Source organism: Phascolarctos cinereus, unplaced genomic scaffold (genome assembly GCF_003287225.1).
Source record: "Phascolarctos cinereus isolate Bilbo 61053 unplaced genomic scaffold, phaCin_HiC Scaffold_9;HRSCAF=440, whole genome shotgun sequence".
Taxonomy (NCBI): domain Eukaryota; kingdom Metazoa; phylum Chordata; class Mammalia; order Diprotodontia; family Phascolarctidae; genus Phascolarctos; species Phascolarctos cinereus.
The window spans coordinates 246,239,913-246,259,307 of record NW_027556402.1 but is presented as its reverse complement, the minus strand read 5'-3'; the positions used below and the strand labels follow the sequence as shown (position 1 = coordinate 246,259,307).

Sequence of the window (19,395 nt, the reverse complement as noted above, 5' to 3'; positions counted from 1 at the left end):
CTATGCATGTAATTTTTTATGTATAATTTTACCTCTGCTCCACACCTTCCTCATAGCAGTTTTAACTTCTTTATTCCTCAGTGTGTAGATCAAAGGGTTGAGCAAAGGAGTTCCAATGGCATAAAAGACAGCCACCAATTTATCCACAGGAAACGTGGTCAGTGGTCTGCTGTATATGAATATACAGGGGCCAAAGAACATGAGGACAACAATGATGTGAGAGCTGCAGGTGGAAAGAGCTTTTAACCTCCCCTCTCTACTGCGATTTCTCAGAGAACATAAGATAACAATGTAGGAGATCATTAGCAATATAAAGCTCACTGCACAGATGGCGCCACTGTTAAAACAACCGAGAGGTTTAACACATATGTGTCAGTGCAAGCCAATTTCATCAAGGGTTGCAAATCACAGAAGTAGTGGTTGACTACATTGGGACCACAGAAGGGTAAGTTCAAGGCAATGAAGAGCTGGGCAATGGAATGCACAAATGACCCCAACCAGGCTAATTCCACCAAGATCCTACATACCTTCCTGCTCATAATAGTCAAGTAGTGTAGAGCTTGCAGATGGCCACGTAGCAGCCATAGGCCATCAAGATGAGAACCAAAATCTCCATGCAGCCGAAGAAGTGCCCTGTAAATAACTGGATCATGCACTCATCAAAGGACATGCTCTTCCTCCTACGCACACTGTCTGCTACGAGTCTTGGGGCTGTGGCGGTGGATAGACAAGCATCAGAAAAAGACAAATAGGTCAGGAAGAAGTACATGGGGGACCTAAGTGAGGAACTGCTCTTAATGGTGACAATGATAAGCAGGTTCCCCCAAATCGTGGCAATGTGGAAAATCAAGATGATGCCAAATACTATTTTCTCTCTTTCTGGGTCTTGGGTCAGTCCAACAAGAAGAAATTCAGTCACATAATTTTTCATTTCTGTAATGTCACTGCAAGTGGGTTTGAAGCTGGTGAGATCTACTCAAAGCAGAAAGAGAAAGAAAAATGATGAAGACGCATTTTGTTAAATCTGGCAGTAAAGAACAATTCTCTGGCTTTAACTTTTAATTACACCTGCAATAATTGAACTATTTTACATGTCATTGAGTAAACCCGTACAAGCCATTACTCTTAAATTTTAGTACAATAGAACTGCTGTGCTCTTCGTGCTTTCTGACCAAGGCTCTTGTTGCTCTCTGTCCAAATTCAAAATTTGTCTCCCAAAATGTGTAAGGCTTCATCATTGGGGAAGTTATCAAAGACCGCAGCTGTCCTTTGGTGTCCTGTATTAGGAAATAGGCCTTGATGAATCACATTAATCTAACACGCACTACATTTTAGAGAATCTCAGAACTTAAATGAACTTTATAGACCAGGGGTGGGAAACCTGTATCCTCTAGGCCACATGTGGCCCTCTAGATCCTCAACTGGGGCCCTTTGATGGGATGCAAACCTCACAGAATAAATCCCCTTAGTAAAAGGATTTTTTCTATAATACTTGGACTCAGTCAAAAGGCCACAACCGAGGACCTAGAAAGCTACATGTGGCCGGGAGACTGCAAGTTCCCCACCCCTGCCATAGACATTCACCCATAATCAAAAAGGAAGCTCTTTTACAATGCCTCTATCAATGTGTCATCCTGCTTACAAGTGAAGACTATCAATGCAAACAATGGCTCTAATGTCAATTTTTTTTTCCATTGAGCATAATTCTTGATAACTTACACCCATTACTCCCAATTCCATACTGGGACAAAGGAGAAGTAAAACAAAACAAAAAACAACCCACAATGAAATATCTTTCTTCCACATAACATTCTTTCTGCCATTATCAGCTAATGGTCAGCAATTACACCCTCCTTAATTCTTCTTTTCTCATACTAAACATTTACATGTTTGTGTGTTTGTTTTAGTAAGTCCTCATATGACATAGACCATAGTACCTCATCTCTCTAGGCTTCGCTTATGAATATGTCACATCTTTATAATAGTGCTATCACTTTTCTTGCTTCTTTTTTTATATTAAGTTAATCATTTTATACTAGATATTTCACATTTTCTTCTATTTTTTTCATTCTTTTGATTTTGTTTTATAATGTCTTCATTTCTCATAAAGTTCATCAGCTTCCATTTGCTCCATTCTAATTTTTGAGGATTTATTTTCTTCAGTAAGCTTTGGGACTTCCTTTTCCATTTGGCCAGTTCTGCTTCTTAAGGCATTCTTCTTCTCATTTGGCTTTTTGGACCTCTTTTGCTATTTGAGTTAGGCTATTTTTTAAAGTATTATTTTCTTCAGTATTTTTTTGTGTCTCCTTTAGGAAGCTGTAGACTTATTTTTCTTGATTTTCTTCCACCACTCTCATTTCTTTTCCCATTTCTTCCTCTGATTCTCTTACTTGCTTCTCAAAATCCCTGTCTAAGTTCACATTCATTGTTTCTGTGACAGTGTATATCCATCTCATTTTCTGCTGTCTCCTTTTCCTTTTGCCTTCAACCTTTCCCAACATCAAAGTCTTTCCAAATGAGTCCTGTCTTCTCCTTCTGTGGCCAAAGTATGTATTTATGCTTCATTTCAGTATTTGTCCTTCCAATGAATAGTTTGAATTAATTTCTTTTAATTATTGACTGATTTGTTATACTTGCTGTCCAAGGGAATCTCAAAAGTCTTCTCTAGCACCATCATTTGAAAGTGTTATTTATGTGGTATTCAGTTTTTCTTATAGTCCAACTCTCACAGCCATGCATTGCTACTGGAAAAAACATAGCTTTGGTTATATCGACCTTTGGTGGAAAGGTGATATCTCTGCTTTTTAGTATGCTGTCCAGATTTGCCATAGTTTTCCTTATAAAGAGCAATACTCTTTTTTTTTTAATTTCATGGTTGCAGTTAGAAAAAAAATGACAAAGTTTATATGGAAGAATAAAAGGGAAATATATGGGTGTGAGTGTGTGTATATAAAGAACCAATGGGGAAAATGTGAGCATTTCTCTGTATTATATTTTCTTCATCACTCTCTCTCTCTCTCTCTCTCTCTCTCTCCTTTCTCTCCTGAAAAGTCACTTTTGCTTTTCACCACTGTCTCCCTTTTATTGGCCTCCTATACCTTTTCCCTCCTATATCCTTACGGAGTAACATGGATTTTTATACCCAGTTGAGTGTGTGTATATATTCTTCCCTCTTTGAACCAATTCAGATGAAAGTGATGCTCAATCATGGCCTGCCCCACCCCCACTATTTCCCCTTCCACTCTAAAATCTCTCCCTTGCACTCCTCATTTGTGTGAAATTATTCCCCTAATTATTCTTTTCCATTCCCCCCTTTTCCAGTATATGTCTCTTTCTCACCCATCCCTTTTAATTACAAAGTCAGCATTTTATATTACTGATTTTATTAACTTTAAAAAACACAACTATGGTTGAATATTACAACAAACACAATAGTTAGTTGTGTGTTAAGATGATTATAGTCTTTCACTCATTCACTATTGCATACAAAAGCCAGCATTACAATGAAGAGTATTCATTGTCCCCCCATTAGGAGATTTGACACTGACCTCCACCTCTGGGATGATGGTATCATCCTCATAAACTTCTCCATTGTAATAGTGGTGTCTTTCTTGAGATGGGTCAAAGTCCACCAGTTCCACCTGATCTATATCTACAGTCTCCTTTACTTCCTTTCCTTCAGGCAGTAATTTCTCCAACAAAGGTAGCTTACCTGATGAGAGAAAGCCATTCTCTGGGAACTTTACCTTCCACCCAATTATTAGAATTCTTTTCTCATAAGGTCACTGATAAATGGACATGCCTTCATTTAGCACACATTTGATATCTCCATGTTTACCAATCTGACCTGGATGAGAAGTAATGACGATAGTTCTATTATCAAGAGTTGTTATTGGTTTCTGAAAGCCACACAATACTCCAACCAACTGGATATCCACACATGTGAAAAGTTCCTCACCTTATCATGTAAATATAGCATTGTCCTTCTGATCCAAAACAATGTTAATTTCTCCTGGTTCAAGTCGTGGCTTCTGGACACCTTCACCATGGAATGTTATCTTCTGACCACCTTTCAAGCCCTTGTCAATATGAACCTCCAGAATCTTCTTCTCTCAAACAATTTCCCTTCCATTACAGTTTTTACATCTATCTTTAGGGCTGATTTGCTCCCCATTCCCTTGCCATTCCATACAAACTGATTGAATTTGCTCAACCATTCTAGGTCCTAGATGATAAATTCTTATTTGCATTCCAGCACCTCTGCAATTGGACAGCATTCTACAGCTCCTTTCTTACCATCCATCCTGTCCTTCACATTTATCAAAAACTATGTTCTTTTTCAAAGCCAGTTTTCTCATTGCTCCATTATATAAGTCTTCTAAGGTCCCTGACAACTGATGAACAACATTTTTAACCTCTCCTTTCCTATAAATCTCTTTTCTTTGCATCAGAAATCACTTTGTAAGCTTGAGAAATCTGCTTCAATTTTTCTCCTTTATTTGCATTCTTATCTGGGTGATAATTTAAGGCTATTTTTCTATATAGCTTTTTTAGTTCTTCCTGGAAGGCATCAGGCTTTACCTCTAAAACATCATATAAGTAGTTTTCTCCACTATTTTTATCTCAATATTCACAGTAGGTCAGGTGGTGAAACGCTTATTTCTAGGGTGGAGTAAAAAGAGACCACCTAGGAGGCAATTGGGATGTTGGGGCATCCAATGGAAGAAAGAGAAGACTGGGGAAGGGAGAGGAGTAGGAGTTCTTGTGCGCAGAGCTCTAGCAGCCCAGCCCACAGCTGCTACTCTTTTTTCCCACTGAGTTTTATGCAAAGTTCCACTCATCCATTTTTTTAAAATCCCAACACAAATGACTTACTCCTGTGTCTTCTGTCTATGTAGAGTCCTTCTAACTGTGCTAATGATAATAAAGTTCTTAGGAGTTTCATGTGTCATCATCCCATTTAAGTATGTAATAACAACAGGCAACCACAGATTCACAAGTCTTACATGAAAACCTAGGTTTATTACAAGAAAATGTACATGCCTGTGGAACTCCAAACTTCTCAAAGAGTTCACAATCCAAACAAAAGCTTGCTTATGTATAAAACTGAGACAAACAGAGGAAGAGAAACAGAAATTTCTACCTAAATGGCAGAGGAGGAGAAATCATGAAAAATTTAGTTGGCAAAAGCAATATTCTTTTCCCTTGGTAAATGTTAGACTATGAAGATATGGTTGTCTACTCATCTGTAGCTGCACAAGCACTTTCCCGTGCAGTGCAAATGGACTGAAACCTTTCTTGACTCCCAAGGACACGCAACAAGTCCAGCTTGGGGTGCAAATAAGGGTCTCTTGCATACTGTGAGCCAGTGTATCTGCAAAATATGACAACTCAGAGGGACAGGCACAGGGTACCCCTTAATACTAAAGTGCTTAATCTTGTTGAATCCCTTATGATTCTTCTTTCACAATTTACACACATACACATATACTTCTCTTGAGTCTTATACTTGATAGTCAAATTTTCTAATCATCTCTGGTCTTTTTGTTCATTCACCAATTCTGCTTTTGAAAGAGTTCTTTTCATCAGTTAAGTTTTGTGTTCTTTTGCCATTTGTCCAATTCTGCTTTTGAGGTATTACTCATTTTGTGTGTGTGTGTGTGTGTGTGTGTGTGTGTGTGTGTGTGTGTCTGTCACATTGATTCCCTGTAATCTCTTTCTGACTAGTTGTCTGACCCCTTAATCATCTCTGGGTTGAATGCTGTTGCTGTCTCCAAGGTCCAGAGCCACTGTTTCTGCTATATTGACTCTGGACTGGCCCCTCTACCCCAGAGTAACTAACCTTTCCTTCTGACTTCCTAATTTGTTCTGGGCTGAAAGAAAAAAAGTACCTTAATCTGGACTTATGTTGACTCTGCCATTCCAGAATTTGAGTTGACTTGTTACTTTAAAATTGCTTCAAGAAGAATGGTGGGACAGCTTGGCTATAGTGCTTCCTCTACTCTGTCATCTTGGCTCTACCTTGTTCATGGATATTTTAATAACTTTGCCCAGTTCCAAAAAAGTTACATCAATTCATAATTTCACCCACGATATCTCCATGCACCAATCATCTCAAAACCCCATCTACATTGATTATTGCCATTTATGAGCATATTTGTCCGTTTGTAGGACATGAGGTAACAACAGATTTGTTTTTACTCATATTTTTTTTCTTCTTTTGAGTAGACACATTCTTCTAGTGGTTAATTCTTTGGAATTCTTTTAAAAACTACATATGTTTTAAACACATATTTATTGGAGAATTGCAATTACTCACATATATGTTTATAAATCTTGGATATCCAACTCTTATTGAGATATTAGATAGATTATTTTCCCATTCAACCACTTCCCTTCTTATTCTAAGAACATTAATTTTAACTGTGCAGAAGTTTTTTAATTTCATGTCATTACACTTGCATGTTTTGTACTTTTTAATTGCCTTGTTTAGTTAAAAAATACATCTGGTGCCCATAGCTTTGTGAGGTACATGAACTTTCTTCTTTTGCATTTTTTTGGTTGCATGATCTTTAATCTTAGTACCTGGTATCATTTAGGATATATTGTGGAATTTGATGTATGGTGTTGGACTAAGCCTCCTACCCAGGCCACCCCCACGAGGAGCAAACACAGGCAGCGACTCCTGATGGTAACATAGTGCAAAGGCTTGCAGATGGCTACATGGCAGTCATAGGCCATGGCTGAGAGGATGATCACCTCAACACCTGCGAAGAAATGCTCTGCAAAAAGCTGTGTCATACAGCTTCTGAATGAGATCGTTCTCCTCTCAGGGAGGGAATCCACTATAACTTTTAGAGCAATGGCAGAGGAGAAGTAGGCATCCAGGAGAGAAAGAAAGGCTAGGAAGAAGTACATGGGTGAGCCCAGAAGAGAGGGACTACAAATGATGGTCACAACAGTAAATAAATTCACCCCCAGAGCTGTGAGGTAGAAAAACCGATATATTGCAAATATTATTTTCTGAACATCTTGATTCTGTGAAAGTCCCAAGAGGATAAATTCAGTCACTTGGCTTTGATTGTCCATAATTAGTTGGCTTGAGTGTCTGGGTGATCACAGAGTACACAGAGAGAGGGAGAGAGAGAGAAAAGAGAGAGAGAGAGAGAGAGAGAGAGAGAGAGAGAGAGAGAGAGAGAATGAAGTTGTTTTTAATTTTCAGACCTACCTGGTGTTTGAAATACACATTTTTGAAAGACACTTAGAAATACTTTCTTTAACATTTCTTGCAAACACATACGCATCTATGCTATCATTCACTAAAAGAGTGGGGTAATAAAACAAAATGTATGCATGTGTGACTTTTTCTCTGTTACATTTCTCTATATTTTATACAAACACATAGTGATATCATCTCATGGATATGAGGTAGAATATTGAGGAAGAAGTGAAAGGAGTAGTGACACTCAGGGCTTAATTAAACTCAGATGTAATGGGTGTGCATGTATGCAGAGTTTGAGAAGCAAACACAAATTAGAAATTTTTATAATTTCAATTCTCAAAAAGGCGATTTAGAGCTTGGAATATTGCTATGGAGGGTAGGTATATGGAACCTAAGAGGGATCTGAGCAGCCTGACAGCTACCTGATAATGCTGTCCAGCCAGCTAACAGAGGTTGGGGAACATTAACAGAAGGGAAGAAAGGATCAAAAAGGAAAGGTGGGAAGGGGTCTGAGCACAAAAAAAAAATATATAAATATAATGTCCTACTTCAATATGTGGTCAAAGTCTTGCCCTACTACTCTGGTCCCTTTTTCCATAGGAACAAACATACAATGATCCAACTCTGACCCACTACTACTAAGTTACATGAGAATATTTACTGCAGAACATCCTTGCATGTTTCATCTTCAGTGTGAGTGATGCAGAGGTAGTTTAAGGTGAAGAAATCCAGAATCCATGGGAAGTAGGATTGGTGGTTATATTGTGAGAGGAAATAGCTGTAGGATAAAAAAAAACCTGTCGCTTTATGTTGTGATCTCCAAAGCTGAAATGTTAATTTTGTCATCTGCTCTGATTTCTCTGAGAAGGTAATAAAGTAATTTTCCTATTAGTTACTGGACAGATTATATCGAAGGACCCAATTAGTTGCTGTGTGCCTTCTAAAAATGTTATTTCTTACTGAACTTCTCTATCATGAGTCTCTTAAAGTATTTACTTCAGGAATAGGAAGGCTTGCACTGACCTACCTAAATCTGCTGCCTAATCAAACTTTGAAGCACTATATAAATGCTAGCTAGTAATTATAAATCTTTACCTGAATGTCACACATAAGTCATGAATTAAATACTTTGATGAGATTATTACATACACAGTGTATTTGGATTACAGAAGTTTAAAAAAATCTAAAGAGTTTAAGGAACATTTTATAATAGTAACTGTTCTTTTTCTGTTTTTTTTTCTCCCTTCTGTAGAATTTTAGCATTACCCACTTGGAAAAATGACAGGTACTTCTCAGCTTTAGTTTTTTGGGTTTTTTTATACATGAAATGATAATAATAATAATTCTGGAGTCTAATGTAGCAATTTTTTATGAATCTCCAATTTGATAACTCGTAATGTTTTGCAAACTTTGTTCCATACAAGTCTCTTACGATTACCATAACCATACTATTATTGTTGTTATTTCACATAGCACTTAGAGATTTATATATCATTTGTTCATCATAACAATAAATAATAAGGTAGCATATGTATTATTCCATTTTTTACTTGAGGAAACCAAATTTAAAAAGAGTTTAACTGACCTGCCTATCAACATAGAGCTTTTAAGTGTCAAAGGAGACATTTCAACCGAGGTCTCAGTTGATACCGAATTCATCTCTCCATTTCACCTTTTACTCTTTCCTAGTTTTGTTTGTCTTGTTTTATTCTGTTTTTTCATTCAAAACTAGGTCTGTGTGTATATGCAGGTAAAATTAGGCAGACTTAAAAAAAATGAGAAAATAATGACCTGACCCAGAAGGGGAGTCAAAATTAATAAACATTCCTGGCAAAGTCCAGAACTGAATTTCTTCATAATTCTAATGCCTGACTCATTTAAATAATCAATAGAATCAGAAGGTTCCAAAACCACTCACAGCTCTCATTTAACACAGGAAATGGGCTCATTCAGATAAAGTAACTTTCATGATTTTTCATGAGGCTTTAATGTTGAAACAAAGATTAGCACCCAGGGCTTCTGAGTTTTTGTTTTTGTTTTGTTTTGTTTGTTAAAAAGCAACAAGTTGGGGCAGCTAGGTGGAGCAGCAGATAGAGTTCCAGCCTTGGAGTCAGAAGGACCTGAGTTCAAATATGGCCTCAGACACTTAACACATACTAGCTGTGTGACTCTGGGCAAGTCACTTAACCCCAATTGCCTCAGCACACACACACAAAAAGCAACAAATCATTTTAACCATCCTGCAAATTCCTATAAGGAGAGGCCTTCCCTGTCTACCTATCATCCCTGACACTCTTGTCATTTTTTTAATCCATAATATGAAATTTATAAATTTTATCAATTGAATCATTAAACCACATAGTTTCCCAAGCAAATACAGTATTCTCATAGTATTTAAAAGGACCCTAATCAATATTATTATGCCTCAAAAGCTTAATTGCTAGATGGCTCCTTAATCTTTGCCTTCACCACCATCATCTGACCATTCTGTTTCTTTCTCTGTCTCTGATTTTATTTTCTGTTTCTCTGTCTTTACTTTTGATAAATATTACTGTAACTATTTAAAAATATCTATGTATGCATGTATGCATGTATATATATATTATATATGTATGCAGTAGCAAATATTCTTTGGGGAATGGCACAAATTATATAGAGAAACATTGTACAGTTCTATGCTGTTCCTCCAACTCCATCATATCTGTACATGTGTGATATATGTGCATATGTATGTGTGTATGTATATATGTATATATACATGTAAGGAAGTAAGGCAGCAGGGAGGGATAGGATTCTTTCCCTTCAGTGGTATTAGAGTCTAGGAAATTACCCCAACCATTATAATAAAAACGATTTTTGAAATGAGACTTTTAAAAAGTAATTTATCAGAAAACAGTATTTGGAATGCACACAATACTGGATTTGTACTCAGGAATATCTGAATTCAAATATGGCTTCATATGTATAATAACTATGTGACCTTGGTCAAGTCATGTAAGCCATTTCAGGCTCAGTTTCTCCACTTGTAAATGGAGATAATAGCACTGACCCAGCAAGCTTATTCTAAGGAACAAATGAGTCAGCTATCATATGTAAAGTGTAATATAAAACTTAAAGCCAAAATGGACTATACCAACTGAGTGATTATAATTCAGATATCTGAATTCTTTTTCCTTTATTCTCATGAAGTTAATCATTTGCAGAGGGGAGAAATTATTCTATTAGTTATTTGTGGCTTCATAGTTTATCTGTTAAATAGTAATGTTACCTAATATTGACACTGAATTATGTAACTTCAACAAAATGAATATTCAATTGGCTTTAATTTAATTTAAATATTTAATAAGCTTGAGTGCCCTATAGACCCAAAGCTGAAATGTTCTATCTCAGCTGATAAGATCTAGAGAGTGAAAAGCATGTCTCATTCCTAATAGGTAAACAATTAGGGTAAACAGATCATTTAAAAAAAATGTGGGGGCAGCTAGGTGGTGCAGTGGAGGACAGGGCCTGGAGTCAGGAGGAACTGAGTTCAAATTCGGTCTCAGATCAGACACTTGACACTTATTAGCTGTGTGACCCTGAGCAAGTCACTTAACCCCAATTGCCTCACCCCCCCAAAAAAAAGTGAATATTTGCAAAACTCTGGTTTGCACTGAGCTGTATTTAAAAAAAAAACAATATGAAGAAAACACAGCAATAAAGTTCCAATGTCATGTGATCATCACAAAGTCTTAATTCGAAGGGTCCTTATGGGTTCAATCTCCTACTAATCCAAAGCTCCACTTGACATTAAATTCAACTGATGATTATTAATCACAAACTATTAGTTAGACTCTGTCTTAAGCCCTAAGGATAGAGAGACAAAATAAATAAATAAATAACACATGTCCCTACCTTCAAGGACCAAATATTCTTTGAAGAATGGTACAAATTATGTTCAGAGACACTACAATTCTGTGCTCTTCTCCAGCTCCATTTACTAACTGTGAGCATAACATAGATAATTTTGATTACATGAAATTAAAAAAAGGTTTTGCACAAACAAAACCAATGCAAACATGATTACAAAGAACCTGGGGTAAAATAAAAAGTTTCTTTGAAAAAGCTCTTATTTCTCAGTTATATAGAGAGGCACAATTATTAGACTACAAGTCACTTTCCAAGTGATAAATGGTCAAAAGATATGAATAGGCAGTTTTTAGAAGAAATCAAAGCTTTTATAGTCATATGAAAAAATTTTCTAAGTTACTACGATTAGAGATATCCAAATAAAAACGATTTTGAGGTGCCACCTTACACCTAGCAGATTGGTTAATATAACAGAAATGGAAAATAACAAATGTTAGAAGAGATGTGAAAAAAAAATTTGGACACTAATGCACTGTTGGTGGAGTTGTAAACTGATTCAATCATTCTAGAGAGCAATGTGGGCCTGTGCTCAAAGGGCTATAAAGCTGTGCATACCCTTTCACCCACCAATACCACTTCTAGGTTTGTATACCAAAGCCATCAAAGAAAAAGGTAAAGGACCTATATGTACGAAAATATTTATAGCAGTTCTTTTTGTGATGGCAAAGAATTGTAAATTGAGGAGATGCCCATCAACTGCGGAATGGCTGGACAAGTTCTGGTATGTTATTGTGATGGAATATTATGGTGTTGTGTAAGAAATGACAAGCAGGATGGTCTCATAAAAACCTGGGAAGACTTATATGAACAGATGTAAAGTTAAGTCAGCAGTACTATACAATAACAAATTGTGAATGTCTTAGATATTCTGATCCACACAATGATTCAAGACAATTCCAAAGGACTTATGATAAAAAATGTTCTCCACCTCCACAGAAGGACCTGATAAATTCTGAGTGAAGATTGAATCATATTTTTTTCACTTAACTTTGTTTTTCTAGCTTTGTTTTTTCAATATGGCTAATATGTAAATATGTTTTAAGTGAATTCACATATATAATTGATATCACATTTCTTACCTCAATGAGTGGGAGGTAAGGAGGGAGAGATAGAATTTGGAATTCAAAAAATTAAATGAAAGTTAAAAATGAATAATAGTGTTTTTCAAAAAAAAACAGTTTTGGTTATCTATATGAATCCTAAATTTTATTTTTAACTTTGAAACAGTATTCCTATTTCTGTTCTCTTAATGAATAACTTATGTAGAAATCCTTCCCTCTGACAAAATAATGACCCCCTCTCCCTCCCTTCTTCCATTCAGGACAGCTCAGAAAAGTAGGATGGAAATGCTATGGACCATAAGTCAGTCATCTTTTCTGCAAAAAAATTTATATCCTTGTAATGTTTAGTGATCTAGTTTTGAAACAGTGTTATGAAGGAATCATTTTGCAAACCTCAAAAACCTATGGGGACATGAATTTACATAGTTACGTTATTATTGCTATGTTAACTTGACCACAAGGTGTCACTAACAGACACTGACCTCATACTATTTTCCAGGAAATCTCACAAGCTAGGCAAGTTCCAAAGTCACCTTGAGAGTTTTATTTTTAGATGCACTGAATGAAATTTCTGAGGACATAGTAAGACCTTTAAAATTCTTATAAAATTAATAATCTATATCCACCTATATGAATGGCTGGGCTGACTTAGTAGTCTAAACAACATAATAACATCAAATTAGAATTGTCTTGTGCTCCTCCCATACCAAGGATCCTGATTATCTCTTGACTTACTAAATTTTACTTAACCCTAGCCCTATAACCTTTCCATAATGACATACAAGAGAAAAAAAATATTGTTTTATTTTATTTTACTTTTCTATCATTAATAAAAGGTTGTAGCATTACTTAATGCATGACTATGTGTCTCTAAATTCTTCTGGACACAGACCACCCCCAGAAAATACATAGACTACTCTACACATAAAAGTTTTAGACAAGTCACACATTGGTGTGTTTTGCATCCTTCTCTTAACTCCTAACCTGTCTATTCCAGGCAAATTTATAAATAACTGACCATCCAACTGACCATTTAGTCCTCTAGGAGAGAATCCAGATAAATAGATGGAAGTCTCAAAGAGGCAAATATAAGTTTTAGGAAAGGGAAAACCTACACCTTCCTAACTAGAGAATTCTAAAATGGGCATAGGATGTTTCAGTGGGTGGTGGATCCCCACCTTGTTAGTTGTCTGCAAGCAACAGCACCTCTTGTAAGACATGCTAAAGTGAGGGAAACAAATCAATCAATAAATTGACAAACCTTTAATCATTACCAGTCATTACTAGGCACCATGCTTGTCTCTAGGGATGCAATGTGCCTTTCAAAGACTAGAGAATACTGACTTATCAGCATTCCCTATAGGCAGAACCTCAGGATACTTTGAACTCACCTCTGGGGAAAATTAAGTGTGACATGCTCATCTTCAGAGGAAGAGGCGATTAAGGTGGAGCTAGGCTGGGGAGAAGCTCTACTGCGATGTGGCTAAGAGATAAAGGAAGCTGGCAATCTGGCTGTTTCCTGCTTTAATGAATTATTTGTGCTAATTAGATCTTAATTAAGTTCCCTAGCTTCTACTAGGGTGGGCTAAAAACAAATTCTCTCAATATAATGTGTGTGTTGTAACCCCAGCACAAAGCCACCTTTGCCTTGGCCTAGTTATTGTTCTGCATAGGATTTAGGAGAAAATAAACATGCTTTGGAATATTAGCCTGAAAGATGCATATTCTTATCTTGATAATAAAGATTGCACTCTCTAAGGACCACAGTAAAGGGATTCATCATCCTGTCTCTCTGTAAATTGGGAACCAAGTTTACTAGAAAACACAGGAAAAGATCAGATGGGAAGTCAAATGAAGTAATATTAATCATCAGTTTAAATACATATTGTGAGACAATACTCAGTAGAGAAGTGATCAAAGGAAGCACTTAACCACATATTAGATTTCTAGAAAGACAGGCAGATACATACATACAAACATATATACATACATACGTACATTGTGGTTTTGTCCTTTATTCTCATAGAGGGCCATGATATCAGGAAGATGATGCCATGACTTGCACTTGAATTGCATTTGAGGGAGGGAGAGCTGTGCAAAGTTACTAGCCTCACTTTCTCCTACAGAGCCACCTGTGTCCAGTGGCCATATATAGATCAGACAACTGGAGATGACCCAAGATATAAGGTCTTTCTGAGTTCTCACTTGGAATGAAGCAACACCCATTTAATTATTAGGTCTGTTTAAGAAGTGAGTCAAGGGATGGCCTCTTTAGTAAAAACAAAACAAAACAAACAAAAAAAAAACCTGGGAGGCTGGGAAGGGAAGATCCTCGGGATTGCTGGACTAAAGAGAAATGATTACTATTTGCATTGTCCCTTAGCCATCAGGAACAAAAAACAGCCATTACATGGTGCTTGGGAAGGGACCATTTGTTGGCCAATCAAAGATAACTAGATAGATAAATAGATAGATAGATAGATGTAGAGATTGATAGATGGCAGATTACATCAGGCCTACACAACCTGCAGCAACAGGCATGCCAAAGGATGTTTTCCTCTACATTTATTGGGAGCTGCCTGAAATCCTGTGGCAGGCTGGCTGCTTGATCAGGCCTGGATTAGATGGATAAATAGATAAATGATACATTAAAGATACATATGATAAATTTGGGATGTATATAAGATAGCTAGATATAGTTTAGATAAGTAGATAGATAAGATAGAACATTTATTAAATGCTTACTGTGTGTCAGGCACTGTGCTGAACAGTGGAAATACAAATGCAAGCAAAAAGAAAGACCATTCTCAAGGAGCTTAAATTCTAGTAAGGAAAAGAAAACATACAAAAGAGAACTGAAAAGGAGGGTGGCAGGTCCCCACTTGGGGAGAGTACTTTGGCAAAGTCATAAGGTAGTCAGGGCTTGAAGAGAGCATGATTGGAGGAAGGGTTTCCTTCAATAAAGGTTCGTGAAGGAAGTAGTGCTGGCATATAGTAGGTGCTTAATAAATGTTGATTGATTGAGCAAGATTGCTCAAGATCATTAATAAGTGAAATACAAATGAAAGCAATTCTGAGGCTTTATATGACACTCAACTAACTGGAAAAAAAACTAAAAAAATGTAAAAAGTAGAATGGCTGCATAAAGCGAGGGAACAAGTATACAAGTGGAGAAATTTTAAATTCTGGAAAATCATTTTGAATTATACATCCACTATTCCCTTCCTCTACTCTGTTCCTTTTCACTCATTTTCTGATCCTCATGGCCTTGAATGCTTACTCTCTACTTCCTGTCTTCACTGTCTTCACTCTAGATTCAGGTCAAATTCCAAATTCACCAGGAGACCTTACCCATCTCTGCTAAAGCCTTCTCTCCAAGTGGAGGTAACAACCAATTTACATGGTAAATAATATGTAAGTGCATAGTTATTTGCTTGTTGTCTGCCCCATTAAAATGTTAATTCATTAAAGATAGGGTTTGTATCTCCAGTGCTTAACTCACTGTTTGGCATATTTGCTGTCTCACTCCAGTGCCACTGTACCATAGGAAATGACGAATATGAAGAATTCAGAAAAGCATAGGCAGACTTGTTGAACTAATGAAGAATAAAGAATGCCACACAAAGAGATAACTGTGACAAGGGAAGCCAGAAAGGCCCAAAATGAAATTGAACTGTGTGGAATGAAAATAATGATGTCTAGCTCTAGAGAAAAGTATAGAAATCTTGTCTTATTGCTTTGCATAAGTGCAAGACTATATATGAAAAATATTCATATGCTCTCAGTCTTTGTCTCTCTCTATCATCTATCTATCTACCTCTATCTATCTATCTATCTATCTATCCATTCATCCATCCATCCATCCATCCATCTATCTATCTATCACCAACCCCAAAACCAGAATTTGGTCTAAGAAAAAGACAAGCACATTATTAGGTTATGCATCCACATTTTATTTCTCTCAAGCTGGCCTGGCATGCATTGCATGGGAGTTATGGTCCAAAACTGGGCCCCCTTAAGGAAGCCAGTCCAGAAATGGCTCAATTTGGGATTTGAGGATACAAAGTTATATGCCCTTCAAAGAGTAGGTGTTCCCAAGAGGTGCCAATAAACTCATTGTTTAACACACTGGGAGGTCAGGTCACTTAATCCTGGTACAGAAAAGGGGCTATCATTCTGCCACCATTCTACTTCTGGACAGAGGAAATATCTGTTCTATCACACCATCCTCTAACAAGACCACTCTCAGCCTTGGGCTATCTGGACAGAAGAATCTGTCTCCACCCAAACCTGAGCAGATTAAATAAAAAGGTCTTATTTCTCAGTTATATAGAGAGGCACAATTATTAGACTACAAGTCACTTTCCAAGTGATAAATGGTCAAAAGATATGAATAGGCAGTTTTTAGAAGAAATCAAAGCTTTTATAGTCATATGAAAAAATTTTCTAAGTTACTACCGATTAGAGATATCCAAATAAAAACGATTTTGAGGTACCACCTTACACCTAGCAGATTGGTTAATATAACAGAAATGGAAAATAACAAATGTTAGAAGAGATGTGAAAAAAAAATTTGGACACTAATGCACTGTTGGTGGAGTTGTAAACTGATTCAATCATTCTAGAGAGCAATGTGGGCCTGTACTCTCATTATCAGTAATGTCCTTGTGAAGAATTTTAGAGCTAGAGACTGGCTAAGGAGGGGGGAAGTTCTGAGAATCATTTTTCAAACTATCTATCCATCTCACTCATTACATTTACTAGTTGTATGGGCAGCAAAAGGAAAGATAAAAGTCCAGATAGTTTTACCTTCTGTATAATACTTATGGGAAAACTAGGACTAGCATGAGAAGCCTTAATGGGATTTTGACATTTGTTAGTAAAGGGAGTATGAGAACAAGTGTATAAACTATTGTTAAAAGAAATCTTGTATCAAGCCTTATTCTAGTCAATAAGTAAATTCAGGAAAAGAAAGGAAATAGCATATCAAGGTAGTAAGTAGTAGGGTCTGGCCAGTGAGGATTTCAAACTGCTCATGTTATTTTTAGACACAGGGCAAAAATTTTAAAAAGGACAACATATAAGGGCAAAATGGTATTGATTGATGTAAGTATTCATGAGGATATGGGATTAGTGCTGCCCTTATAGTATTTTAAGAATATGGGATTAATGTCCGTGAGCAAGGATTTATCCTATCACTGTCTCCTGGAGGCTGGCTGGGAACACACTGAAGTCTAAACAAAATTTGAACAGGGGTTACTCTAACTGCAGAAGTGGCTGACTTTGCACACAAGAACTGATTAAAAAACAAAAAAAATACTAAAGCATTTGTATCTTTCCTCTTCATTTGAATGATTTGATTGTTAGACATGTTTTATTGAAAAAGCAAAGTCACTATCATAATCCAGAGTTTCCTCATGGCATTTTTAACCTCTGTATTCCTAAGAGAGTAGATCAAGGGGTTTAACATTGGAGTAATCATACTTACACATAGAGATACAGCTTTATCTATAGGAAAAGTGACTACTGGCCTCATGTACAAGAATATACAGGGAACAAAAAACAAAACCACCACTGTGAAGTGAGAGCTGCAGGTGGAAAGGGCCTTTCGCCTTCCTTCTGAACTGCCACCCTTCAGGGAAGAGAGGATAATGACATAGGAGACAGTTAGCATGAGAAAGATTGACAGGCACATTACTCCACTGTTAGCAATGACTAAGAGTCCAAGAACGTGGGTGTCCATGCAGGCCAGTTTCAGGAGGGGGAACAAATCACACATGAAGTGATCAATAACATTAGGGCCACAGAAAGGAAGATGGGCCATGAAGAGGAGTTGTATGGTGGCATGTATGGAGCCCCCCATCCAGGCTGCTGCCACCAGCAGGTAGCACACACGAGGATTCATGATGGTCATGTAGTGCAGGGGTTTGCAAATGGCCACATAGCGATCATAAGCCATGACCACAAGGAGGATGATTCCAACACCACCAAGAAAATGATCTGCAAAGAGCTGAGTCAGACAGTCTTCTAAGGAGATGGTTATCTTCTCATAGAGTAAATCCACAAACATCTTAGGAGCAATGGCTGAAGAGAAGGTAGTATCCACGATGGACAAAATGGTTAGAAAAAAGTACATGGGTGATCTCAAAGTTTGGCTGGCAGTCATGGTTATGACAATGAGTAGGTTTCCTACAATTGTTATAACATATATGATCAAAAAAATGACAAAGAATATTTTTCGAAGCTTTGGATTTTGTGTAAGGCCCAGCAGAATGAACTCAGTTACATTGTTTTTATTCTCCATTTTGGTCAATCCTCTGACAACTTCCTGATTATCCCATAGTTTTATTAGTTCTTTCCTTTTCTTTTCATTCCTTCTTCTAATGAGCCCTTGCCAATAACTCACTGAAAAATTCCACTTATTTTAGTTCCAAGTTGAGACAGTCATTAATCTTCCGCGTAAAACTACTTATTGTATTTGGGATGAATTTTGCACAGTGTGAATGAAGGAATACAACATCCACAATGCTAAGAAATGTGATTTATTGCCATTTCATCTTAGAGGCAATTGGTAACGGTAAATTCCTTTCACGTAACTAGCTTTTCTGTAACCCAAGAAAGGGAAAAATGAGTCAATATCATGTTTCTCAATGTTTAGAAACCAATAAACTAATATAACTTCTAGTCATGGTTTCAAATTGTACACCTATGTTGCAACTACATATTTCATGTTTTAGATGAAATTATAAATAAGGTTAATGAGTAAATGTCCTTTAAGCCAAATGTGAAGGAGAGGACAAAGCTTGACTGAGATAAGTGAGTAGATAGAATAATAATCTTGGAGTCAGGAAAGTTTCTTTCATGTCCTGCTTCTGGCTATATGACTCTGGACAAAACTCTTAGCCTATAATTACCTAGGTATCACTTTAAGTGCAGAAGTGGTAAAGCACTGGATTAACTAGATGGGTACTGGGAGCTTCCTTGTTGGGAGATGCCTGAATCCAATGAAATCATGTCTGGCTGAAGAGAGAGAAAAAAAAAGTTCATTGAGTATGAGTAATAATAAGAATAAGTGATAGTTTAAAGTTTAAAAAATGTCTTACCAACAACACCTAACTTAGAGATCAAAATAATTCTACCAGTTAAGTACTATGGACATCATTCTCATTTTACCCATGGGGAAGCTTAGATCCAGAGAAGTTA

The 19,395-nt window shown here is 36.8% G+C and overlaps 1 protein-coding gene and 2 pseudogenes across 1 annotated transcript; all 3 read right to left on the bottom strand.

The window, feature by feature from the left end:
* LOC110199517 (olfactory receptor 4C15-like) lies at window positions 1-7,089 on the bottom strand (annotated as a pseudogene).
* On the bottom strand, window positions 3,529-4,250 carry LOC110199478 (dnaJ homolog subfamily A member 1 pseudogene; annotated as a pseudogene).
* A 10,477-nt stretch (window positions 7,090-17,566) lies between the features above and the next one.
* On the bottom strand, window positions 17,567-18,496 carry LOC110199487 (olfactory receptor 4C6-like). Its single transcript, XM_020974377.1, has one exon. It carries the CDS (start codon window positions 18,494-18,496, stop codon window positions 17,567-17,569), a length of 930 nt encoding a protein of 309 aa, XP_020830036.1.
* Window positions 18,497-19,395: the final 899 nt, after the last annotated feature.

Excerpts from the sequence above, each read along its gene's own strand:
- LOC110199487 (XM_020974377.1), bottom strand. The coding sequence starts at position 18,496 with ATGGAGAATAAAAACAATGTAACTGAGTTCATTCTGCTGGGCCTTACA.